General features: G+C 47.1%; 1 protein-coding gene across 12 annotated transcripts in view; it reads right to left on the bottom strand.

The window, feature by feature from the left end:
• Nucleotides 1-26,097, bottom strand: part of LOC104875337 (monocyte to macrophage differentiation factor 2) — a 116,960-nt gene that overhangs the window by 62,623 nt on the left and 28,240 nt on the right. For 6 of the 12 annotated variants that reach the window (XM_019210463.2, XM_019210464.2, XM_019210466.2 and 3 more), the window contains one exon: nucleotides 22,015-22,116. In XM_019210463.2, coding sequence (XP_019066008.1) covers nucleotides 22,015-22,116 — 102 coding nt within the window. Of the gene's footprint in view, nucleotides 1-3,915; nucleotides 4,005-15,757; nucleotides 18,268-19,763; nucleotides 19,801-20,975; nucleotides 21,200-22,014; nucleotides 22,117-22,926; nucleotides 23,273-25,188; nucleotides 25,301-26,097 lie in introns of those variants that run through there. The other 6 variants (XM_010642826.3, XM_010642824.3, XM_033764804.1 and 3 more) reach the window with 6 other exon arrangements.

Genomic DNA, 26,097 nt, shown 5'->3' on the forward strand with positions numbered 1-26,097 from the left:
AGGCAGAAACGGCTCCCTGAGGGGGCGTGGCCTCGAGAGAGGGCGGTGCCTGATGGCTAGAAAAGGTGGTGTGCGTGCTGGCGCCTCCTGCCTGCCATCCAATGGACCCGGACTGGGCTTGAGGGGCGGGGCCTCGGTGGAGGGGCGGGGCTGGTGCTGTCCTGGCAGCACGTGTAGACTCAAAGCTCAGAGGTAGCATAGGCAGTGTTTCTGTTCCCATCTTTTGGTAGCCTAGAGAGTACAAGGGGTATGTGGCTACTGAATTGTGACCCTCAATATGAAAGCATCTAAGTCCTTGAAAGGGAGCGAGCAGGTTCTCTCTCCCCTACCCAGAAGCCAGAGCTTAAAAGAAAAATCATATGGTCGCACACCTGCTCTAAACGCGGCAAAACGGGGGCACATCAGCTCTGGGGCTTTGGTCCAACTGCCTTCCCTTGTAACTTGTTATCTTTAAAAACAAAGCTACACACCTGTAATCCCAGCACTGTGGGAGCCTGAGACAGGACGATCACAAGTTCAAGTCCCGCCTGGGCAAGCAATTTAGTGACTGACACCCTGCCTAAAAATAGAAAGTAAAAAATGCTAGGGATAAACTTGGTGAGAAGGCCTTGAGTTCAATTCCCAGTACCAAATAAATAAATAAATAAATAACTATTCTTGGCGTTCAGGCAGGAGTTTACTTGCTTTTCACAGGTAGGGCCCTTTCCTACCTGCTGCAGCTACCAGTATAGACCTGGAGCATCACACGGTCTCCGATACCAAAATCAGAATTCAACCTTGGGGCGCATCCTTCATGCACAGCTATTGGGGTGTAATAGTTTATAGTAAGGTCCTCATTTATATTTGAGATGGGAAAAAGAGAGACAGACATATGTGCACAACCTACACTACACCTGACCCTCCACTAGGGCAGTGAATACTCACATCAATGCTGCGAGGCACATGTTGTTACTCTTGATTCCCATGAGGAAGTAGAGGCTCAGTGAAGTCAGACTGCTGACAGTTGAGCCAAGACTTGGCTTGTGTATGTGATGAGCTAATACCGCCACGAACCTTTACAGGAGTCCCATGCCCTTCCACCTCCCTGTTCACCTGTACTGGAAGGCTATAATCAGAAGATATATTGTGACACAAAACATATGGCAAGGGCTGGGGATTTAGCTCAGTGGTTCTGGCGCCTACCTCGCAAGCACAAGGGCCTGAGTTCAATCCCCGGTACCCCCCCCAATATATATGTGTATATTTTGTGAGTGTTTAAATAAATATTTGCTACAGCAGAAGACACATTGCCATGAATCTCTCTCAAAGTCCTTTCCTCACTTCAAACACACTTCTCCCATTATTCTTGCTGCTTTCTGCAGCAGTTCTGGAAATCCTCTTTCATGTCTTCACAAGGTGCGATCAAACTGCAGTGAATGCTGGTGCCAAGTGCCACCCAACAGAAAGGCAGGCTTGTAAAAACATGACAGTGAGCCCTCATGCACCTTATTCACCAGATGTGGCACTGCGTGACTGCTGGCTCTTCCTTAAGGTCAAAATGATTATGAATGGCAAACATTTTTAATTGATTTAGGACATTGAGGCAATCATGACAGTGCAAAACACTCATGAAAGAGGCCATCCAGAGCAACCTCATAAAGTGGCAAGAATGACAGCATAAATGCATTCAAAGTGATGAGAGTTTTGAGGGGAATTGGTGCCACTGTGATAATTTATAAAATTTAAACACACAGTGTTCCTCTTTCGATCTTGCTTCACATGAATAGTGATCATCTTGAAAAGACAATTATCAAAGCTAGAAGGAGAGCCTAGGCTCTCTTCCTGAGGGCTCCTTCACCATGACCAGGCACATTTTCCAGCCTCCCTACACCCTCTTTGGAAGAGGTTGACAAACTACAGCTGAGGAGGCAGATCTGGGGTGCTGTCTATTTTTGTAAATAAAGTTTTATTGGTACACAGTTTCTCTCTTTTGTTTATATATCGTCCATGACTTTTTTCATGCCATAGAAAGAGAATTTATAATACAAATATCTAATACTTTATTACCTGGCCCTTTACAGGAAACATTTGCAGTCCTCTGGCAATGCCAACTGTCTGATATTAGTACTGAATTCAGCGCTTTGCACCTGATTCAGGCCAATGATTCTGCTTGGTACACCTTTCCCAATTGAACTATATTGTTCAAGCCACCATAAACAACAACAAAAACCACCACAGATGGGCAACTTTAAAAACTACAAATAGTTTTCTCACTGTTCCGGAGGCCAGAAGTGTGAAGTCAAGGTGTGGCAGGTCTGGCTTCTCCTGTGGCCTCCTTCCTTGGCTTACAGGTAGCCAGTTTCTTGTTTTGACATCACGAGGTCTGACCTCTGTGTGACGCGTGTCTCTGTGGTGTCCAGATGCTCAGTCTTCTCTTCATGGAAGGACCTCAATCAGACCCTAAGAGCCTTGTTTTTACCTAATCATTTATTTAAAGGCCCTGTCTTCAAATATAGTCACATTCTAAGGTTCTAAGAGTTAAAGCTGCTACTTATGGTTTTAGGGGGAGACAACTGAGCCCTTAACACCTGGCTAATTTCCACTCACCCTTTAAGACTTGGTCAAGTGCTACTTCTGTGGTAGCCAGCCTCCAAGTGGCCCCAGGGATTCATACCTCCCAGTTTCACTCCCCTGTAGGGATGCTTGTTGGAACAGGGCTCACCTGTGTAACCAGTGAGATGTTAACAAAATGCCACTGTGACTTCTGGAGCTAAATAATGAAAGATGTGGCTTCCAGATCACTCGAGTTAGTGACCTATGTCCATTGTGCTTCTTTCGGCCCCAGGAGACTTCAATAACTGCAGCCCTGACCCACTCTGTGCTGGGACCTAATGAGGGGCCATGAGCCAGAACCACCAGTAGTCCACTCCCAATCCCCAACCCCCAGAACCTGTGTGAGATCATAAGTAGTCACTATTGATTCAAGCACTAGGTTTGTAGCCATAGATGACTGATTCCCCTTTTCCACCCAGAAGGCCTTCCCTCCCTAGCATGGCTATACACCCTCACCTGTACTTCCATGGTCTGTTATGGCCTACCTTTTTAGTAGGCAAGTTCACATTAATCAAACTACATTCCTTCAACATAACTCAGATGTTGGGCCCATGATCCCCTAGCAACTTCCTTTTACACGTAGGATACAGTAGGGCTCACAAAACCCTGCTCAATGGGCCAGCTCATGGAGTTCCATTGAACTTCTGTTTTCAACCACACAGAGCTCACCTCCCTCTGCCAAGACCTCCCTCAAGATAGAGCCCGAGATGCACTCCCTGCTGCGTGTGCACCCTGGCACCTGCCCAGCATCAACACTCAGCACCTCCTTGTTCTCTGAATCCTTCCTGACCACCACCACCCTGCGAGTTGACTCTATTTGATTCCCAGTTTTATTCATAGATATCTATCCCTACTTTAATTTAATTTTTAATTTCATTTGTAGACCGCAAAATGGGTTTTGCCTGTAATCTCAGCTACTCAGGAGGCTGAGGCAGGAGGATTGAAAGTTGGAGGACAGCCTGGGCAACTTAACAAGTTGTCTCAAAATAAAATAAAATAAAATAAAAATAAAAAGTGCTGGCTGTGCAGCTCACTAGTAAAGCACTTGCCTAGCATGTGTGAATCCCTTAGTACCAAAAAAAATTACTCAATTGTGTATTTAACACTTATTAGAGCTTGTGTTCCTTCCAGGCAGAGGCCTCATCTGTCCTCCCTGTTATATTGGCATACAGTAGATGCTTGATAAATATTTGTTAAAGGAATAAATAAATAAATTGATTTCCTTCCCCCTCCCACCCTCCCCCTTGAGTAGAAGAGTCTCAAGGGCACATGCAGAGATTTATTTATCTTGTATCTGAGCACCTGGGCAGATGATCAAAACAAGTCTTTCAACCTTGAGGTCAGATGTCTGGAAATCCACTGGACGTGGAGCATTAAGTGGCCTTCTATGTCCACCAGAGGGCAGCAAAGTCCTGTGATTTGGAAAAGGATGGGGGCGGGGCAACAGAAAAGCATCAGGTTGAGGTCCAAGGGCACACTCCTAAAGGATGATGTTACAGATATCATCTAGACTGACTTCTTGAGAGCCCAGAAGAGCAGGAAGGGCAGGTATCGGGGGACACATTCAGTTAACAGCTTGGTCCCTCCTGGCACTGGGGAACATTCCGAGAACCTGGTTTACAGTGATGAGCAAATCCTCAAGGAACTTATGTTCTCATAACAGTAAAGATATAATTGCACTACAGTCCTATGTCAAGTAGATAGCAGTCAGCTGGTACTATAGTGATGCTGTGTAACAAGCATGCAGAAGCTAATATGAAAATATATTCATTCATGCTCATGGGTCTGTAGATTACCTGTTGCAATGGTGAGCTCACTTCAAGCTGGCTGGCTTTGGGCTCAGATTTGCAGCTCTTACCAGAAACATGGTCTCCTGCCAAATAGCAGACATGCAAGAGGCCAGCCCAAGTTGATTGAGCTTACTCAAAGCGTCTGCTGGCATCACAGCCACCAACACGCCAATGGCCCAAATGACATAGCTAAGGCCAGGGAGTGAAGGTTAAGCTGGAGGTCAGGTTAATGCGACCCACCAAAGTGCTTGAAGTCTGCAGTACCACCAGAAGCTGGAGAGACCCCTGCAACAGGTTCTCCCTCACACCCCCAGGAAAGAACCAACCCAGTCAATGCCTTGATCTCAGACTTCTGGGCCACTGAGACAGTACATTTTAGGTGTTCAAGTTGCCCAGCATGTGTATGTCACCCCAGGAAGCACCATGACAGGGAAGAGGGGGCAGAGATGGTCCCCAGATGGCTGGCCTTGGTCAGAGAGTGGATGAAGAGGCCACCAAACAGACAGGGACACAAGGAGAAGCAAATCTAAAATGGGAAGCAATCCTATTCAGGTAGGATTCAGTTGGAAGTGAATACATAGATTTTAATGTGGGTAGGTAGTAGGCAACTGGCTCTGTGGATCTGCAGCTCCAGTTAGTTATTTAGGTGGAAAATACAGACTCTCCAAGAAAGCGCATGGGGTATACATGCATTCAATTGAAACAACAGCAAAATGAATTCACTACCATTCAAATGGGTCGTGCAAACTTCCTTTATTCTGGGGTGTTTTGTCTAGGCGCATGGGGTGTACATGCATTCAATTGAAACAACAGCAAAAATGAATTCACTACCATTCAAATGGGTCGTGCAAACTTCCTTTATTCTGGGGTGTTTTGTCTGTTCTAAAGAGCCATGACCCACAAATGACTTTGTCAAAAAAACTTTCAGGTGAAGTGGGACTTAAGGAATCATCTGTCTCACTCGGTGATTCTTTCACCTCCCCCAGACTAGATCTGTTTCCCTCACCACTCTTTATGGCTCCATTCATCTTCGCTAAAGTCCCAAGAATGACTCCAAATGCGTGACACAGACAGGGCACAGAATAATTCGGAGTGTGATCACACACTGTGACATTACGCTAGGCATGGAATAAAGCCCCTGGGAATCCTGATGCCCCTGGGACTAGGAATATGTTGAACAGAGATGTTACAGTCAGTCTTGTTGGCCAAAAACATGACACAAATACAAAGCAGACACAACATAAAATCATAAACAGCACACATGACCTTAAGCAAGTACATTGTTGAACCAAATATACTTGGTTGGGTCTGCCTTTTTTATGTACGGGACGTGTTGCCCGTCAGCATTTGTTAGAAGGTACCATTAGGTACACAGGTATAAGAAAAATAGTTATAACAGAAAATACTATTATTAACACCTCTTTTAGAATTAGGAACAAGTCAGCTTTTTTTGTTTTTCAAATTTGAGGTGAAGAGTTTGGTCCAGGTAGAGGTCTTCTTGCTAGGCCCCAAGAAAAGAAGTGAGACAGCCCAAGTTTAAGCCAGTGTCCAACTTTATTGACGTGGGACCACACCAGGAGAGGTCCGTGGCCTTGTCTGAGTTCAGAGATTACTTCTCTCCCTTGCAATCACATTCAAAAAGATGTGCAAAGTGTCAGTGAGGACGTGGAGAAATCACAACCTTCACACCCTGTGTTGGGGAGTGTTTGGAAAACTAGCCAAATACAGAGTCCCTGTATGAGCCAACAATTCCACTCCTAGGCCCAGTCCCAAGAGAAATGAAGGCACTGTTGCACACAAAAGCTTGCACAGGAATGTTTACAGCAGCATTCTTTACAATATCCAAAAGGTAGAAATAACCCATGCGTCCATCGATGGCAAATGGGTGAACAAAAATGTGATGTTGTGTGCAATGGAATATGATTCAGCCATGAAGAGTCATCAAGTACTGATACACACTGCAATATGGATGATCCTGAAAACATGCTGAGTCACGTAAGCCAGACACCAAAGGATAAACATTGTGTGATTTCTTCTATATAAAGATTTAGGATAGGCACATTTATACACACAAAGCAGTTAAGCAGTTTCTTGGGCTGCATGGAGGATATGGAATGGAACAGTGATGTCCAGAGAGTCTAGAGTTTCTTTGGGGCTTAATAAAAGTGTTCTAAAATTGTCTATAATAGCTTCACAATTCTGTAAATACACCAAAACCCTTGAATTGTATATTAGTGAGTAATATACACAGTATATAGCACACAAATTACATCTCAATAAAGATTTTTTTTTAATTTTTATTTATTTATTTTTTTTCAGTCAGGGTTTCACTAAGTAGTTCAGGCTGGCTTCAACCTCACAGCAACTCTCCTGCCTCAGCCTCCCCATTACTGGGATAACAGGCATATGCCATCCCACTCAGATCAAGATGTTTGTTTGTTTGTTTGTTTTGGAACCGGGGTGGAACTCGGATCCTTACACTTGCAAGGCAGGCGGTGGAACCACTGAGCTAAATCCCCAGCCCTCAGCTCAAAATGCTTATTTAAAAGATATACAATGTCACCACAAAAAAGTAAGCTAATGCTTATCTTTATTACTTTGAGCCATTCCACAATGTATATCTATTTCAAAATACATGATAAATGTCTATAATTTTTATTTTTTAAATTTAAAATTTAAATGAAATAGATAAGCACAAATTAATTATTAATTAGATTAAAATTAAAATGCTCAAACAAGATAGATGAGAAATACTAACAATACTAACAGTGGCTACTTCTGGGTGATGGGATTTGTAGCATATGGCTGTTTCCAGGGACAGTCACAACAGAGCATACACCCCCACAGTCTTCTTACACTGGGTGTGAGGAAGGTGGACTTACTTTCCCTCCCCTTGAATGTGGAAGGAACAATTTAGCTGCTTCCCCACAGAAGATGGCAGAAATGATGACAGTGACTTCCAAGATTGGGTCATAAAGGAAATGTGTTTCCTGCCTGGCTCACTCTTTATCTTGAGACCCTGGATTTGGACCCAGCCACCATGTTGCAGGGAAGCCCTGGCCTCCAGAGCAAGTCCCATGTGGGTCTACACTAAGTGTTCCCTTTTATTCTCAAAAAATACAGTAGAGTCTCAAGTTAAAACCAGCCTGACATATGAACAACTTTGGTTGGGCCCAAAACTTTAGGCTTTTTGTTGGTTCTTTTTTTTTTTTTTTTTTTGGTCCGGGGGATTGAACTCCGATCCTTGCATTTGTGAGGCAGGCAACAGAATCACTGAGCTAGATCTCCAGCCCATTTTAGCTTTAACTTATGAATACAGTCTTGAGTTATTACCCAAACACTGGCCTCTTGTGCTTCCAGATGGTCTCAGACAGAGTTAACCCTTAAAGAGTTCTGGAAGGAACATTACAACATCCTTTCCTGTGTGGAGTTAATTGAGAAATCCTGAGCTAATGTCACTCTAAGGATACTAAGATCTTCCTGTATACAGGAGAGAGACTTTGAAGACCGTGTAGAGGAGCCTGAGTCTTCAATTGACCAACCTGAGTTACAACCAGCCCTCAGGAACAAATTGGGTTCATAAGTCAAGGGTCCACTGTAGTCTTTTTTGACATCTAGGGCCATAAAAACCTAGAAGAACCCATCCCCACCCCACCTGGAGCTAGCCAACTCCTGGACAGAGTAATGCTGGGCCTGTGGTATGAGACATAAAGCGGCACCTGCCTCTCCCCGTTTGTCCTATGACAGCCAGCGAAGACATGTTTTGGCCGACAGTTGTCACATTCCTTCCCTAGGTCCCCTGAGGATGGACTGGGACCTTGCCTCTGTGCCCTTTTGCTACCCCTCAGGTTACAGGGCAGCTGCTTTTCTGGCTACCTAGATAAGGCATACAGTAGTCCCCCTCCTCAGGGAAGGATCTAGTTCCATTATTAACATCCCCAACCCCAGTAAAGCATGAAGAACACAGCCAGTCCTGGAGAGTCCATGATTTTAGCCTTGCCCTTTTCCCAGACACATATTTCCAATAACCTCAACACCTGGGAACTGCCATCATGACAGCTGTGAATCGCCTGTACTCACCCCAGGAGGTGTCTACCCTGAACTCAGGGCTTGAATATGAACCAAACAGTAGAGTTGAATTGGGGCCAATCAGTAAGCTTCAGTTAGAAGGCTTGAATTCAGGTCAATTAGGGCCTATTGGCAAGCTCCAAATTTTGACCAATTATCAGGCTTGAATTTGGACCAATCACAGGTTCGAATATGGGGCAATCACAGGCCTGCTGCTGCTTAATATGCAGTACTCTTCTCATACTCCTCTGGTGGACGTAGGTCCAGAGAGCTTCTTCTGGTGAGGCTGTGTTTAAATAAAACTTCCCTATAGTGATCCTGTAAATCCATTCATGATTTATCTCTTGGATGGTATGGGCTCTACTTGTACCCTGTGTAGTGTGAACAGAGAAGTTGCTTTTTAAAAAGAGCTGTAAATGCTAGGGATGCTGTCCCTGGAGAGCTCCAGAGAACAGTGATGGAGACCAGCATTGACTAGTGGGGCTGGTGGCACTGACCAGCAGCAGTCAGCGTTGGCAGAGACCCGGAACTGGCAGTGTTGACAGTGGTGCCTGGTATTGACAGTGACATCAGGGCCCAGAGCTGTAACCCTATGGACCGAGTGCTGTTTGTCCTCAGTAGCAGTGGACCTGCTATGAGAGCTGCACTTTGTGAGCTGGCGACTTGGGCACTCTCGTGCGATGCCCAGGCCCTTCTCTACCAGGCCTGCACATTCCAAGTCAGCACCCACCCCCATCATCCAGGGCCAGGTATGAGCTCAAACAGCCCCACACCCAGAGCCTGCTGTATTCCTACACCTGCCTGCTCTGACTCCCTTGTTCCTCGCAGCAGAAAACACCAAAGGCTCCTGCCCAGGTTTTCCCTTCACTCCCAGCCTCCTGACTGACCCTGGGGCATCCTGATGTGGCCCTCTGTGTGGGGCATCCTGTTCCCCCTCCTGGGATCTTTGAATAACAACGTTTTCTGTGCAGCTGCCTCCTAACTTGTTAGCTGCATATCTAAATGATAAAATCTGCATGTTAAAACAAAGTGTCCTGCCAATGCCCCAGATGTGTAAGTACTCCAGTCTCGGCACCACTCCACCAGCTGAGGCACAGAAGCCAAGTAGGACACTGGTGGCCATTGTTTCAAGCCACTATACTTTAGAATACTTTGTTACACAGCAATGGATAGCTAATACAGAGTTTATAATTTATCTTTCTAAATATCCTAAATTTTCTACAATGAGTAGAGATTAACAAAAATAATTGGTGAGTGTTATTTTTTTAAAGATAATTCAGCCAAGAGTATAGCAACTTGAAATTTCCTTTTATTTGAGCTGTTCTAATATTCACTGGGAGGATTCCTCTTCCTATTATTCTTGATATAAACATTTATCAAATACTGAGTTAATACAAAATAGTAACTTCACCAACAGAAAAGGTCCTATACCAGAAGGACATTAAAAAAGTCATGCTTCCAATACCATTCTCAAGCATAGACTTCATGGATCTGTCAAAGGGAAGACGGAAGACACTCAAGAGACCTTTTGCTCCCTGCTCCCAAAGAAACGCCTTAAAAAGCAGGAGGGGCGGCCCCTGCCCAGAGTCGACGCCCCTAGCGGAACCCGGATGTAAAAAGGGCTTCCAGGCTGGAAGCAGGAGTGGGGATTCTGCTTGCCCATAAGTAGTGTAGCCCTTCCAAAGCTGGGTCTGCTCCTTTCCCCGATAGCTTCCACATCTTCCACTTGCCCTCTCGACCCTGCCTGGGCCAGGTCTGTACACATATAGGCTCACTGCCCAGCTGAGGTCTCCATGACTGCCCAGCTCCAAGGCCTCACGGCGTGGACTGTCACCAGGACAAGAAATCCTAGGACTTTGTCCTGTGCTCCTCTCAGTGGAGTCGGGGTTCTGGGCAACCAGATTCATGGGAACCCTTTTCTTTTCTCCCTGTCCCCACACAGCCATGGGGCTCACAGAGTGACACAACACTGACCCTTGACAATCGTGGCAAATAGGCACCGACCACCCATGACCAACAACCATGGCTCTCCAGGTGCTTAGCACCAAAAGCAGCTTCTAGAATTTAGGATTCGGACCCACTTGTGGGTCATGAAATCAGTGCAGTGAGTTGTAGCCAGCAATCTGAAATACAGATGTAGGAGAGGGTGGGGTGGGGCATCAAGTGTTGGAATAAAACTAGATGGTCTTAAGGATGGTCTTATGATGCTTGTGCCCCCCACGTTCTATGCTGAAGCCCTAACCCCAAGGTCCTGGTATTAAGAGATGGGGTCTGTGGGAGCTGGATGTGCCATGGGCTGCGTCTCATGGATAGGGTTCATATCTTCTACCTATAGGAAACCTGCAGGAGTCCCTTGGTGCATCCAACCTTGAGGACACAGAAGGTGCCATCCACAAACCAGAGCACAGCCCCCATCAGATACCAAACCTGCCAGCACCTTGGTCCTGGGCCTTCGGCCTGTGGAACTGTGAGACAGACATCTCACTTGATGATAAGCCACCTGCTCAATGGCACTTTTGTGACAGCAACCCAAATGGGCCAAGACTAGGATAGACTAGGACAGGACAGGACAAACAGGACAGTGGGAAACCCCAGAGCCCATCAGCCAGGCCAGGGTATTTCCATGGTGGATGTGCATACCCGGTCACCATTTGAGATGCATTTCTTCCCTTCCCTGCAGGCTGCTGGATGATGCAGAGTGGGGTACGGGCTTCCCAGGTCCCCTACACTGCCAAAAGGGTGACAGTCGGGGTGGGGCCCAACTTGGAGCCACGCTGGTATAAGATAGGCGTTAGGACAAGTTGAGGGGTATGTGGCTAGGAGACCCTGCATGCAGACCCTGTGGTGCCGATGATGCTGCATTTATTCTAGAAGACCCAGTGCCAGATGGATGGAGACAGTCACCCCCTGGGTACAGACCCATAATCTTGTTTCTTTTTTTGGCTTTGGTTTTGGTTTTTGGTTTTTGGTTTTTTGGTTGTTTTTTTTTTTTTTTTTTTTTTTTTTTTTTTTTTTTTTTGAGGCAGGATCTCCTTTTATAGTTTAGGCTGGCCCTGAACTCACTATGCAGCCCAGGCTGACCTCGAACTCAAAGTGATCCTCCTGCCTCAGCCTCCTGAGTGCTGGGATTATAGGCATGTGCCACCATGCCTGCCTCTATAATCTTGTTTTTTAAACTGTTCCCTTACTGAGGTTTTGATGCTCCCTTATTCTGTGGGTGTCAGTGGGGTCAGCTGCCTGCAGGAATATGAATTCTGGAGGGGACAAGCTCATGGCTTCCCTTCTGCCCAGCTGAGCCTCCAAACAGAGGAAATTCCAGGCCTCAGGGTTCCCCAGCTGCCAGGCCAAGGTACTGCACATGAAGGGACCTTGCCCACCAGAGACAGCACTGGCCTCCCCAGCTCATGGAGGTGGCCTGACTGGAGTTACCCTTCAGACCTCCTGAAGTGGGGGCCTGAGGCTGGCAGGGCTAGAAATGTGGCAGCAGGAGACAGAGCTATGGGGGACTTCAGGGAAACAGGTTTTATCAGTGCCCTAGCTCAGCTCTTAAGGCATAAGGTAGCTGGGTGCCACAGCAAGAGCAGGAATGAGATACTAAGGATGTTAAACTGGATCCAGACCTGCCCTGCACCAGCTGAATGACCGTGACACATCACTTATGCCACCAAGCAGCCTGAGTTTCTCCATGTAAAATAATCATATCTTGCCAGGCTTTGAGGGTGAAATTCCATGTAAGGGCACGGATGGGGCCATGGACATGTTCCTAAGCACATCTGTGACCCGCAAGGCTGACAGACAGGCTGCAGGCGGCGCACAATGGGAGAAGAGCTCTCCACAGTCGGAGGTTCAATTTGAAGCCAGTGCCAGTTGCCATGGTGTGAACCCCTCACGCCAAGGCCACCGTCCTCCCGCCTCAGGACCTCTCCTCTCCTGCCAGCAGTGAGACAGGACGCTGTCCCTCTGTCTGTGAGGCCCTCGTGGCTCTGCCTGTGGCATCGTCCCCTCCATACCCCACTCCTCTTCCTAATCACCACAGGGTGGCTCACAGCAACCCCTGAAGCCAGGGTTGACCATCCTGCATCTCCAGAAAATTCAGCTCTTGGACAGCACTAGGCAGCAGGCTCCCGGCCTCCCAGGTTCCCCAGTCAGTCCAGTAACAGGAGGCAAAATGGTGGCACAGAGAGTGTGAGGTGACCTGGAAAAACACCCTTAATGGGGCGGGGCAGCTCAAAATGCCCACTCCAGCCTGTATATATTTATTCTCTTACCTACATACCCTGAATTATAAGAGTGGCTGGATAAATTGTGGTATGTCCACTTGATGCAGACATTTAAAATAATGTTTACAACAGTCTTGAAATAATATGGAAAAATATTTTAAAGGTGGGATCTAAAAGTATATAGGGGGCTGGGGGATTACACACCTGTAATCCTTGCATTATGGTGGGCTGAGTCAGGAAGATTGTAAACTGGAGCCCAGTCTAGACAATTTAGAGACTTAGTGAGACCCAGTCTCGAAATAAAAAATATATGAGCCAGGTGTGGTGGTGCACACCTATAATCCCAGCACTCAGGAGGCTGAGGCAAGAAGATTGCCATGAGTTTGAGGCCAGCCTGGGCTGCATATTAAGTTCAAGGCCAGGCTGAACTACATAGCTGAACTACATAGTAAGGCCCTGTCTCACACAATAAAAAATAATAAAAATAAAATTAAAAATATCAAAAAAGCTCAGTGCAAAGGTCCTAGATTCAATCCCCAGTATTACACTAAAGAAAAAAATGTGCACAAAGCTGGGATTGTAGTTCAGTGATAGAGCACGTGCTTACCATGTTCAAGGCCCTACATTCTATCCCCAACACTTCAAAACAAACAGAAAAATCAGTAAGTGACAAAAACACCAAGATCATATACAATATGAAATAGAAGAAAGCACAAAAAAGAAAAAAGAAAGAAAACCACTACAGGTTACATGGGGCAGGAAGACTCTGTCATGTTTTGTACCTTCTTTGGATTTTATAAAATTCATGTAAATGTACACTGTTAATGAAAAAAATCATTATAGTTAAGAAAACAAATGCTCTTCCCAGACACTGGGATAGATGTTCCCTCAACCAGGACATAAGCTTTGATGCTCTGGGTCCCTTCTCAGGGACCACCTGACATTTAGCAGAAAACTCCCACTGCCTTATTCATTTCCTCAGCACCCTGCACTGTCCCTCTCCTAAGTCCCCTAATTCCAGGGCAGGCACATCACCAGCCACTGAGCTTCCATGCTGCAGTTCCCCCTACAGACTCCAGTCAGAAAAACTAACTCTGCTGCAGAAAAATGTAGCTCAGTGGCACCTCTCCTGCCTGGAAAGCGCAAGGTCCTGAGTTTGATCCCTGGTACAGGGGAAAAAAAGAAAAGGAAATGAAAGGAAAGGAAAACTAACTAGGATTCTCCTCAAAGCCCTTTGGTTCAGTGTCCCATGTTCAGGGCCACCGGGAGTAAGACGGGGGCAGGCTCCAGGCAGACTGGGCTGTGGGTGTGCCCCTCTCCAACCCAGGATGCCAAGGGGCAGACACATCGGGACCAGAAGAGGCTGCGGCGGTGCACAGTCAAGACCAACACAGCCCTGAGCACCTACTGAGTGCTGGGTGTCGGCCCTGAAACTCTAGTCTTCACCCAGAGGCCTACATCCTGCTGCTCCCTGGCCTGCTGTGCCCCCAGGTCACACAAAAATGACCAAAAGTGGCTAGAATGGGGTCAGCCCTTCTCTCTCTTCATCGTTTCACACTTGTACAGCAAAGCTTTTCAGCAGCTGCCAGACACTCGATGGCAAAGCAGACTCAGCAAAGACAGGAAGATCCAGGGCTCTTCGTTCAAACAGACGATCGAGGGAGTCACCCGATTGTACAGCAGTGCCACCCTTCTCCCTGTGTTTATTCTCTCTGGGAAAATATCATTATTCCTAATGGGAAAAACACATTCCTCATACCAACATGTAGTGGACTTGTTATTTTTAAATGAATTGATAGGTATTTCTAAATATTCTCACTTTTTTTTTTTTTTTTTGGTACCAGATAGCAAATTTAGGACCTTGTGTTTGCAAGGCAGGCACAGCACCATTGAGCTAAATCCCCGGCCTGATCAGCTTTAATTTCTAGTATGATTCGTGTTAATAGATACAGACCACCTAAACTGGAGCTCTTTGGTGTCTTCAATGATTTCCCAAGACCAAAAAATGTTTGAGTCACAGAACCATCAGCCCTGCCCCAGAAGGATTTCCGGCAGTGAAGGGAAGACCTGGGTCAGCTCTGTCCAAACATAGCCATTTTTCATGTGTGGCTGTCACACTTAAGGTGTAGCCACAGGGCTGTGGGGATAGGTTCTGATTTAGACTTCATTTAAGCTGACTTTAATTACAATAGCCAACTGCAGAGAATGGTACTATTTTGGAGAACAGATGATGTCTGGTGTCTCTGCCTGTTTGGGATTCTCTATTTTTTTTCTCTGTAAGAAGTGGTCTAAAGATGTTGCGAATGTCTTAATTTTTTAAAAAAACTTATTATAGTAAAAGGAAAATTTCCAGAAGCAATACAATATTTGAAACAAAGGGGAATATTTTCAATGTTTTGAGGGATTTTAATGCCAATATGTTTTTTACTATAATAAAATTTTTTATTTAAACTCTCACCATATTTTATGATCACTCCCTCTTTGATCAACCTTTTATGGCAATTTCTGTCAAATAAAAACATAATGGTGTGTCGTCAACCACTTTATTCACTGGATCTGACATGGTGTGACCTCTGACTCTTCCCTAAGGTCAAAATGACCATGAAAAGGAAACTTTTTGAAGCAGAGCAACTACAGACACTCACGAAAGAGGACTCCCAGAATTGCTGCAGAAAGTGGCAGAACAATGGGATGTGTGTCAAGTGAGGGAAGAGAGTATTTTGAAGGAGATTTATGGCCACGAGTCTTTTACTGTCATAAAAATGTAAGCAGGAACGGTGTTTCTGATCAACCCTTGCGGGTTGCATTGATCAGCAGTGCCCATGTGGGATAGGAGCCAGCACCCCCACTCTCCCAGGGGCCTGCTCCCCAAGATGGTGCAGGGTTTGCCATGCCTACCAGCTAAGACTCTGTGCCCGAAATGGGCCATGGAAATTGATAATGCCACACTTCCAAGATATTTTAAAATTATTATTTCATACCTTTAAACTCAGCTGGGTGTAGTGGTACATGCTTGGAGTCCCGGCACTTGGAAGGCTGAGGCAGCAATATAACCATGAGTCTGAGGCCATCCTGGATTCTATAGTGAGTTCAAGACCAGTCTGAACTACAGAGTGAGATCTTACCTCAAAAGCTGAAAACAAATGTTTTTTAATCTCAGCTTGCCCACTGCCACCCTGGAAGAAAGACTCAGGGACGCTGAGTTTCCATGGAAACAGCAAGCATTAAATAGTCCTGGCTACAAAGCTTTGCTCTGCTGGCTAGAAGCTGGGTGGCCTTAAGCAAGTCACCAAGCTCTCTGTGCTTTGGTGTCCTGCCTTGTAAGATCGGCTAATGAGCCTCCCTACCTGGGGAGGCTGTGTCAATCACTGGAGGGACGTCTGGAAAACTGTCCGCCCAGACCACAGATGAGCACAGGGAGTGACAGCAAGCAGAGAGGAGCCCATAAGTTAGAAGAAGCTCCTCTGTGCTGATGTCTGGGCTGGGCTTTGAAGGATGAATAGGAGTTGGATGGATGAGAGATGAGCAGTGTTCCTAGCAGAGAGACTAACACCTCAAGGTGGGACGCATGCAGGGCTGGGTGTCACAGGGAAATGTACCAAGAAGTTGGGTACTACGGGGCATAGGAGGGGCACAAGAAGATGCAGGCATCACACTGAGGACCTTGGGAAGGCTGCAGGGCCACCAAAGCAATCAGTGTCCTGGGCACCCAGCTCTGTTCCCGGGTACCAACCTAGTCCCCATCAGCATCCTGATGCCACAGAACCCAGTATCCCCACAAGCCCCTCCCAGCCAGTGAGAGGTCACGCATCAGGGTCCCAGGTCCTGGCAGGAGCCAGTCTGTCTGCAGCCCGCCTCCCTTCACCCCTCCAGCCCTGACCTCAGCCACTGGGAAGGACCCGGTGAGCTCCATGGGACCTCCTGACCTGCATAGCATCCAGGGGTTGGGAACATCTGTGTAGACACATGCACATGTGCACATGCACGTACACACACACACACACACACACACACACGTGCGCAAGCAGGTGGACCAATACAGCCCCAAAGCAGCCCCAGCTCAGAAGCTGTCCATCTGAAGGTGTCAAGGTGATTTAATACTGGCTTGGACACATGGGGTCCCAGGTGCCAGAGCCCTGGGCTGCCCTGGAATGTTCGAGTGAAGCGTAGTAAGGCACCCTGTCTTGGCATATCCCCATCCACCCTGTCCACTTGGGATTCATGGAATAAGGACCCTGGGGTTTGAGATAGATTCTTCCTCCAGAGATTCCGAGATGCCGGTTCAATTTCTATCCCGGTGACAGTGTCCAGGCCCGCGGCCCAGCAGCAGAAGGTTGACAAGCACCTGGCAGCCATGCACTGCAGAGATCAGAGGATCAGGTCACTGTGCCAAGGTCTCCACATAGGCAAGGCTGAGACTGTGTCCCCAGGGCCCTTTGGAGTGGCCTCTGAGAGCTGCTGTTGGCGCTAAGCAAGTTTTGACCTCACGAACCCTAAACAGGAAGCAAGTGGGCAACTTGCCAGGGTCCACTTCCTCCACTGATGGGTGAAGGGCTCTCATCATTTCTCTGAAGTTTCCAGGAGAAGAGATGGCCGAGCCACAGCATCAGGAAGCCCAGCTGCCTGCTTCTTCTATGTGCTGAGAAGCAGCTATGGTGGAGTAGAGCATCAGGGTGCGTGCCTTTATGTGCCTCAACTGCCTCCAAAATCTGCACTGCAGGAGCTCCCCAAAAAGGAGGAAAAATGGAGGGGGAGCAGAAGGCATCGGTGTTGGAAGACAAGTGTGTCCCCAGTCATGGTGACTTTTAACCACTCCTACCATGATGCCATTTTGGGACACAACAGGCAGGAGAGGCCAAAAGGTTCCATTGGGAGCCTTTCCAGGGTACACTGTTGAAAAGAATCTGACACCACACACAGGCTGTACCTGATTGGCTCAGTCTCCCCTGGTCATCTGCAAACTGGATATCTTTCCCTGAACTGAGGACAATTCCCTGGTCAAGACTTTGGCAGTTGAGAGAGAGGCCCTGGATGCCAGGGGTTTGTACAAAAACCACCAGATTCCTCGTGTCCTTAAAAAAGGATCTCTTGACCTATCATTCCCCAATATGCCCTTTTCTGAAGGTATTAACATTGGTTGTATTAGAGAACACTTTTCTAAAGTAGAAACACATTAGAGGGTTAATTTCTCCTCTGTGGAAATGACTAAATCTTTCCTGCTCACTGGGCACTCAAGGGATGGTCTATCACCAGAAAGAACCTGAGACACATCAAAAACTCTACCCAGGGAAGGCAGACAGGACTCAGCACCACGCTCTGGAATACAGTTTTCAAATTGCTTCCCATGATGCTTTGCTCTAAAAGACCAAATGACCTGTGGATTCTGGGCCATTTCATTTGGACACCTTGGTCTGCAGGGTGCTGGGCAGGTAGAGATATCTCCAGATGGCATAGTAGTGGGTACCAGCACCAAAAGCCACAAAGAGATGCCAGATGGCATGAGCAAAGGGGATCCTGCCATCACTCTTGAAGAACACCATACCCAAGCAGTAGAAGACCCCTCCGGTCATCAGCTCCCAGATGCCTTCGGTGTTGGGCTGTCAGTAAGGACAAGGATGGGGCACAAGTCAGAGGAGCAGTCAGCTAGTCTACCACCACCTGAACTAAAAGACAGAGAGGTGGCGAGCCAGCCCAGAGTCTCCATGGGGAGTCTCAACACTGCGAAGCCTTCAAGTATCTCCATATTATTTCTCAAATGTACCATGTTTCTAACAAAATGTGCTTTATCATTGTGTTCCCCCATCTTCATGAGCCCCAACTGGACATTAAAACCATGATAATAGCAACATCAGGAGCCCCAGCATGCACTCTGGACCAGATCCCCCTTCTGTGCCTGACCTGAGTGGCCCAGTGGCACCTTTACAACAGCCTTATGGGAAAAAAAGGACCACAACAGGGCAAAGAGAAATGCATACTGCAGAATGGCTTGTGAAATGACTTCATTTTTATGAAATAAAAATAAAACAGTCAGTGTATGTCTGCATATCCCCATATATGTGCATTTAAATTGTACCTATGTATTTATATTTACTGAGGATTGAATCCAAGAGTTTTGTACTGAGCTACATCCCAGCCCTTTTTTACTTTTAATTTTGAGACAGGGTCTCACTAAATCCCTAAATGCCCCAGGTAGGGATCCTCAAACTTGAGATCTTCCGGTCTCAACTTCCCAGAGTACTGAAATTACAGGCACGCACCACCACATCTGGCTACTATCTATATTTTTTAAATGAAGGACTGGGTTATGGCTCAGTGGCAGAGCAATCTCCTAGTATGTATGGGTTCCATCCTTCGTACCCTCAAACTTAAAAAAAACCTAACTAAATAGAAGTTTTAAATGGAAAAAAGAAACAATTAATGGTTGTAGCTGAGGCATCATATTGGGAAGGAAGTGAGAGGGTGATATTTTTATACAGGATTTCTTTGACAGAATATACAATTAAATATACATTTACTGTATGTGTATTTGTGTGTAATAATAATTTGTGTGTGGGAAAATAAATACAAATTCCAGGGGGCAGCAATGAACAGGAAGAAGGATGGGGCCAGACAAGAGTACAGACAAGGAAAGGGAAGAGTTGCGGCCAGGAATGTACTCAGTGGTGCTGTGCCTCCTGCCTGGCAAGCGCAAGGTCCCGAGTTCAATTCCCCATACCAGGAAAAAAAAGAGTAGTAAATATCAGGGGCCTTGCACCTTGCAGGGAACAGACATGCAGGGGCTGCAGCTCCATAGCACAGCACTCACTGAGCACAGTGAGGTCCTGAGTTCAATTCCCAGCAGAGCAAAAAACAGACAGGCCATGTGATGAGGCCCATGCTTATACACAAGACAGGAGAATTTTTTAATGATAAATCAATGAAACAACTGGTTTAACACGTGGAGAGGGGTGACCATACACAGACAAAACTGCAACAGGAGTAAACAATTTAAAACCACAAAGCAAACTACAAAAGAAGCAGGAGAAGCCAGCTGTGGTGGAACATGCCTGTAACCTCAGCACTCTGGGAGGCTGAAGCAGGAGTGTCATAGAGTCAAGTCGAGCCTGGGCAACTTAGTGACTTTCAAGAGCCTATCTCAAAACATAAAAATTCAAAAAGGGGCTAAGGATGTAGCTTGATGTGAAGGCCCTGGGTTCAATGCCTAGTACCACCCTAAAAAAGAGAAACTATAGATGGGTGACTGTTTATACAAACTTGGGAACTTAGGAAAAGGCAGATCATCCCATCATGACTTTGAAAGAACTGTATCACTGACTATATTTTTCAATAACAACTGTCAGGCTTCAGACATAGTTCAATGGTAGAACTCTTGCCTACTACGCAGAAGTCCCCCCAACACCACACACACGTACACACACACACACACACACACACACCCCAATGACAGTGGGCTGAGGTTCCTGTGCCCACGTGACAGACAGCAACTGAGGCTATAGGGACCCCAGCAGGGGAGATGGGGTCATGATCCACCCAGCTACCCCAAGACTGGGCTCTCCTTTCCCTCACAGAGCTTGGTGTCTTCCTGCATAAACTGGGGATGTCACCTCCACCTCCTAGGGCACCAGGAGTAGTTTAGGATGTGGAAGCATAGAAGGGGGGTGGTAAGAAAACAGCTTGGCCTCCAAAGCCATTAAATTCTTCTTTCCAGGGCTGGGGATGGAACCCAAGTCCCCATGTATGTGAGGCAAGTGCTGGGACCACAGCCCTGGCCCATCTATTCTCTCGCTTTCTCCTCTGGTCCTGGGCTGCAATTCAAATCTAAGATATAAGGCATTGTTCGTCAAGGAATAAGCCTTAGGGTCCGAAATCCTGAACTTTGCTTTTGCTGAGCTAGATATGGATCCCATGGCTTCACACGGGCTAGCAAAGCTCTCTAGACCTTGGAGGACCCCAGCCCTACATCCTAGTGACGGATCCAATTTTGTGAGTTATCTTTGCACTCTGGCCCAGATGCACTCTGATCACTGCATGCGATGTTCTTACACAGCCAGGAACCCGGGAGCTTGGAGGTTGGAGAATTCTCTCAGGGTTAGGCAGAGAAGGGGTGAGAGAGAGGTTGGGGGCCCTAAGCCTGAACTTCCATGTTCTCCTTCCCCTGTAGCTCAATCACCCTGACTCACTGAGGCTCAGTTTTCCCAGCTGTCAAAAGAAACACCCAATTTGATAGTCTTCTTCTTTTTTTTTTTTTTTTTTTTTATGATTGTCTTCTTTTTTTTTTTTTTTTTTTTTTTGTACTGAGGTTCGAACTCGGGATCTTGCACTAGCAAGGCAGGTGGCAGCACCACTGAGCTAAATCCCCGGCCCTCCTACTTGATAGTCTTGAGAGACAGATGGGGCTTGGACATTCATGTGTCCTCTGGGCAGACAGAAAGCCCAGACAGAGGTGGGGACAGACTCACCATGGAGAGGATGACCAGGGCGGGGAAAAAGCCCATCACCACATAGCACAGGAGCTCTACCAGTTTGTACCTGGCAGGAAGACAAGACCCTCAGGGAGGAAACAGCACACAGTTCCCCGATGCCAAGGTTAAGGGGCCACCCCGATGGGAACACTGACTCTAGCCAAGTGTTTCTATACTAATGGTGCTGGCACTTATGTGACCTTGGGCAAGGCTCTTTCCCTCCCTGCCTCAGTTTCCACACCTGTATTATGAGACACTGGAACTAGAACAAGGATTACACAGATTGGGCATGGGAGGTATGACTGAAAAACATGGCTAGATTTTCTTTTTAAATCCATCCCCTCAAAATCCTCCCTCTTTAATAAGGTGGACAAGGACACACAATCATGTTTATGAGCCTGACTTCCTGTTGGATGGCACTGGAAAGCAGCATGCACCATGGGGTTGTTTTTTTTTTTTTTTAATCATATCCTGTAAAGATGTTCAGGAAAGAGGACTTCCAGACTGCTCCAGAAAGTGGCAAGAAGGATGGGATAAAAGCATATTTTGAGGAAAATTAATGGCAATGTGTCTCTTACTGTAATAATTTTTAAAATGTTAAGTATTTGCCACATGTTTCTAGCACACTGTAGCAGGCATGTGGATGCTACAAAAGCTTAGCCCCTGGCAGACATCACTAGTTGATCTCCACAGGGGCTAAGCAGCCACTCTCAATTGAGTGGAGCTGCCTAACCCCCTGATCTCCACTCACTTCAGCAGCAGAATCCAGGCAGAGCTGCACACTTCTGTTTCTACCCTGGGTTCTCATCTGCCCTGCCAGAGGAGACCCTGCTGGAGCATCAAGAAGCACCTTGCCCACCTGAGACCCTGACCCCAGCTTACCGCTCATGGAAGAAGAAGACATAGACGGTGCCAACAGAGGCCATGATCCAAACCAGCCAGCGCATGTGGGAGGCCCAGGGGCCCAGCTCCCGAAGGTTTAGCCTGGGAAAGAGAAAATCCAGTGCCCAGACTGAGAGCCCATTGGGACCCAGCCCTTCACCAGTGCTGAACCGAGAGGTGTCCTGTCCCCTGGGACTGCAGGGGGCACACAGGGACTCTGTGGGGAGACTGGAGGGGCACAAAAGGTCCCTGGCCAACTGAATGGCCAGCAACCACTGGCTGAGCATCCTTCCTCCAAACACTTGGGGCCGGGTGGGTTTCAGGTTGTGGCCTTTTTCAGATTTGAGGATGTTACTATGCACATAATGAGGTCTTGATGAGGGCACCCAGAGAAATCTACCTGTGCCCCATATACATCTACACACCACACAAAGGAGCTTTTCCAAGGGATTTTTAGAACACTTGCTTTTGGAGTATGACCCCACCCACGAGGTCAGGTGTGGGAGTTCCTATTTTCGATGTCCCATCAGCATTCCAAAAGTTTCAAATTTTGGAGCATTTTGGATTTAAAATTTTCAGATTATGGATGTTCAACCTGGATTAGAAGAAAACAGCAAAACTGTCATGTCTAAACTTGGAGGGGAAGTGGAATTCAAACGAGTGGGGATATAAATGAGTAAAGCCTGTTTGGAAGGCAAGTGGCGGTAGACCCGCCAAACCGTGAAACATTTCAAAATGCGCGTTCGCAGAGCTCCAGGGACAGCGGTGGGCCAGAGAGACACAAGAAATCAGACTTGGAAAAGACTCAAATCTCTTGGCTACCAAGTGGGGAGGGCAAAATAAACATCGTATCCGTCTTTAAAATAACACACACACACACACACACACACACACACACACACACACACACCCCATGGTATTTGTCTGTGCTGCTTATCAATCTTTCGCCTTCCAGACCAGAGCTGCCCAGTTGGCCTTGCAACACGTAGTCTTTCTTCCAGCAAATGCAATTGGTGGTAGGTGGCGCTAGAGAGGCTTAAAGAGGAAAAACTTCCTCCCAGTTTCCCGAATTCTCCAGCCAGGCCCCTGAGTGCCCCACTTGAGTGCAGGCTGGGGGCCTGCAGGGCGAAGCTTTCTGCAGCATTTGGCCTCAGCGAGTGTCGCTGGAGCTGCGGATTTTGGTACCAGCAGGCTTGCGCCACAGCCTGGATAGCCGCTCCTGCAGCTCCTCCTCAGGCCCACATGCGAGTCCTGCAAACTGAATGCAGGAACAGATACTCCAGGTCCCGCCTGGAGGGGCCACTCCCAGGGCTGGTGCCCCAGCTCCCCTAAATATGGAGCAAATGCTAAGGCTCAGCAACCCTGCGCCAGCCTGCGTGGGGAGCTGTGCCTCAGACAAAACGGGGTCTCAGCCCTGGGCAGGACGGGCGCTGCTGCTGCGGCTGCTGCTTTCTCTACAGTTGTCTTTAGTTCTCCTTAGTCCCCACCACTTCAACCTTTGATATTGGGGCTGAGGGTGTAGCTTGTGGTTAGCATGCATGAGGCCCTGGGTTCCATCCCCAACACCCCCAAAATTCTTTTTTTTTTTTTTTTTTTTTTTTATTTTTTTTTGAGACACAGGCTCACTATGCTTTTGAGACTGACCTGGAACTTACTGTGTAGTCCAGGCTGGTCTTGAACTCACAGCGATCCTCCTGCCTCAGGCTCCCGAGTGCTGGGATTATAGGCGTGCGCCACCATGCCCAGCCCAAATTCTTGATATTAGGTTTTCCTGCTCAATTCATTTTGTGATTTCTGCCTTCTGACCACACCCTGCCTACTACACCATTCTGACTCAGAGAGATTTGAAAAATATGAGGACAACCTGTTTGAACCAACATGGATAAATCTCCAGGACACACTGGTAGGTGTTAGGGGAGAGGTGCGTGAATTAAAAATAGCATGACTTCTATATTATTTGTACACAGGAAGAAAGAAGTGAAAACACACAAAAAAGATGTAGCCCTTTCCCAAGTAGTTTTGTCTGAAAAGAGACAGTTCGTGGTGGTGGTGATGGTGATGGCTTCTCAAACGTGTGGTATTCCCTAGGGCTGGGAATTTAGTTCAGCGGTTCAGTGTCCTGCCTTGTAAGCGCAAGGACCCAAGTTCAATCCCTGGTACCAAAAAAAAAAAAAAAAAAAAAGTGTGGTATTCCCTGACTTCTTCATGTGTGACAATGGTTTCCTACGGTTTCAGGTTTGTGTGACAACCTCACTAGAAAGCTTATCCTGAGGTCTACCTTTGGAACATTATAGATATGCTCCCATTGTATTCCAGCATGAAATAGGGTTGTGGTTACATTCAGGGTCCAGCCTAACTTTTTCCCTTTGTAAGGTAGTTTTTTTCCGTCATCATGCCCAAAGAGTGTGGCTCTGGTCTCTCATTTGTATTTGTTTCTCTCTGATTGCTTTACATTTTGGCTAAACATATGTATCTTCTCTCTGCTAATCTCAGAGGTTCTCTCTGCATCAGCACCCCCCCACCAGTACCGGGAATCAAACTCGAGGCAGGAGCGGTGCCACTGAGCTAAATCCCTAGCCCCATCTGCATTGGCATTTGACTCTCGTTTCATACTGTTGCTGAGTTGATTTTATTCATTCCATCACAATGTGTCTTTGTTCTTCAGTTGGTCCCTTTATGTGTGTATCACCACCTTCATCTCCTTTTTCATTATCAATTTTGTGTGTGTGTGTGTGTGTGTGTCTGTGTGTGTGTGTCTGTGTGTGTGCGTGTGCCGGGAATCAAACACAGGACCTTATGCCTGCCAGGCACAGTGCTGCGGAGCTACATCTCCGGCACTATCCTCATTTCCCTAGGTTGTTTATCACCTCGAATTCATACTTTTGTTTAACTGTACTCACTTTTCACTCACGGACATAAAGTTCTTGTAGCTCTTCAGACCCAGAAGTTAAGAAAAGCTGGAGTAGGAAGTCGACGACAGGCAGAGACAAACAGAGTATGCACCTGACTGTCACCACCTCCACCCACAATGGCAAAAGAGGAGGATGTAGGTAACCACCAGAAGCTCGGAGACCAGAACGAGCACGTTTTTGTCCCAACACCCAAAAAAGCTAGAGGAAGAAACCTCAGGTCAAGCAACAATTAGGGACAATGGTGTGAGCGACGGCTGCCCACCAGATGGCGCTGTCTCTCTTCCACGCTCTCGGGACTGTGTGAAGAGCCTCGGTATGGTACAGCAGAGGGCGCTATCTCACTTCCCACTTGGAACCAGCCAAGAAAGAAAATTCTGAAAATCAGCAAAATTGACATAATCCAATGCCGCCCCGGCTATGAAACTCAGCCTGGGCCCCTGAAGCCATCCCCTGCCTATACCATGTCATTTTCCCAAGAAGCCTTCTCCAGGGTCCTCTAGGTCTGCAGAGAGGAGAGGAGGATGCCTTCCACAGGGAGACCCTCCGCTGCCACTCTGCCCAGAACTTCACAGCACTGGGCTGTATCTACAGGAGAACACTGACTTATCTTTTGCTGTTCCAGATAGTTATAACTGTATTTGTTTTCTTCAACGTGGGGGAAGGAATATTCTGTCCACTTTGACTTCACCGCTTTTTTTCCTTCCACTCTGCTCGGTCACTCCTATGCATGTGCTGGACAGTGGGCCTTTAAAAAACAAAAGCAAACTGGGGACTGAACCCAGAGCTACATCTGCCCTTTTCTGCTTTTCATTCTGAGACAAAGTCTCACCAACTTGCCCAGGCGGGGCTTGAACTTTGCATCCTCCTGCCTCAGCCTCCCAGAGCGCTGGGATTACGGGAGTGCACCACCACATCTGGGTTGGACAGTATACTCATCTCACATCTCCTCAGTTCTGCTCTGGGAAAGGAGAGTGGGTTATCATTATCTCCACTTTACAGGTCAGGAAACAGGCTCAGAGATAGCAATTCAGTGAAAGGCACACAGCCCCCAGGAGGCTGACGCAGGACCAGAATGTGAGGCTATAGCATTGAATACAGAGTATTCTTTCTCTGCCATGCCACACACAGCCTTTCAGCATTCCTGTAACCACACAACACCAAATATCCGCCT

This window comes from Fukomys damarensis, unplaced genomic scaffold (genome assembly GCF_012274545.1).
Source record: "Fukomys damarensis isolate Sample0158 unplaced genomic scaffold, DMR_v1.0_HiC HiC_scaffold_17, whole genome shotgun sequence".
NCBI lineage: Eukaryota > Metazoa > Chordata > Mammalia > Rodentia > Bathyergidae > Fukomys > Fukomys damarensis.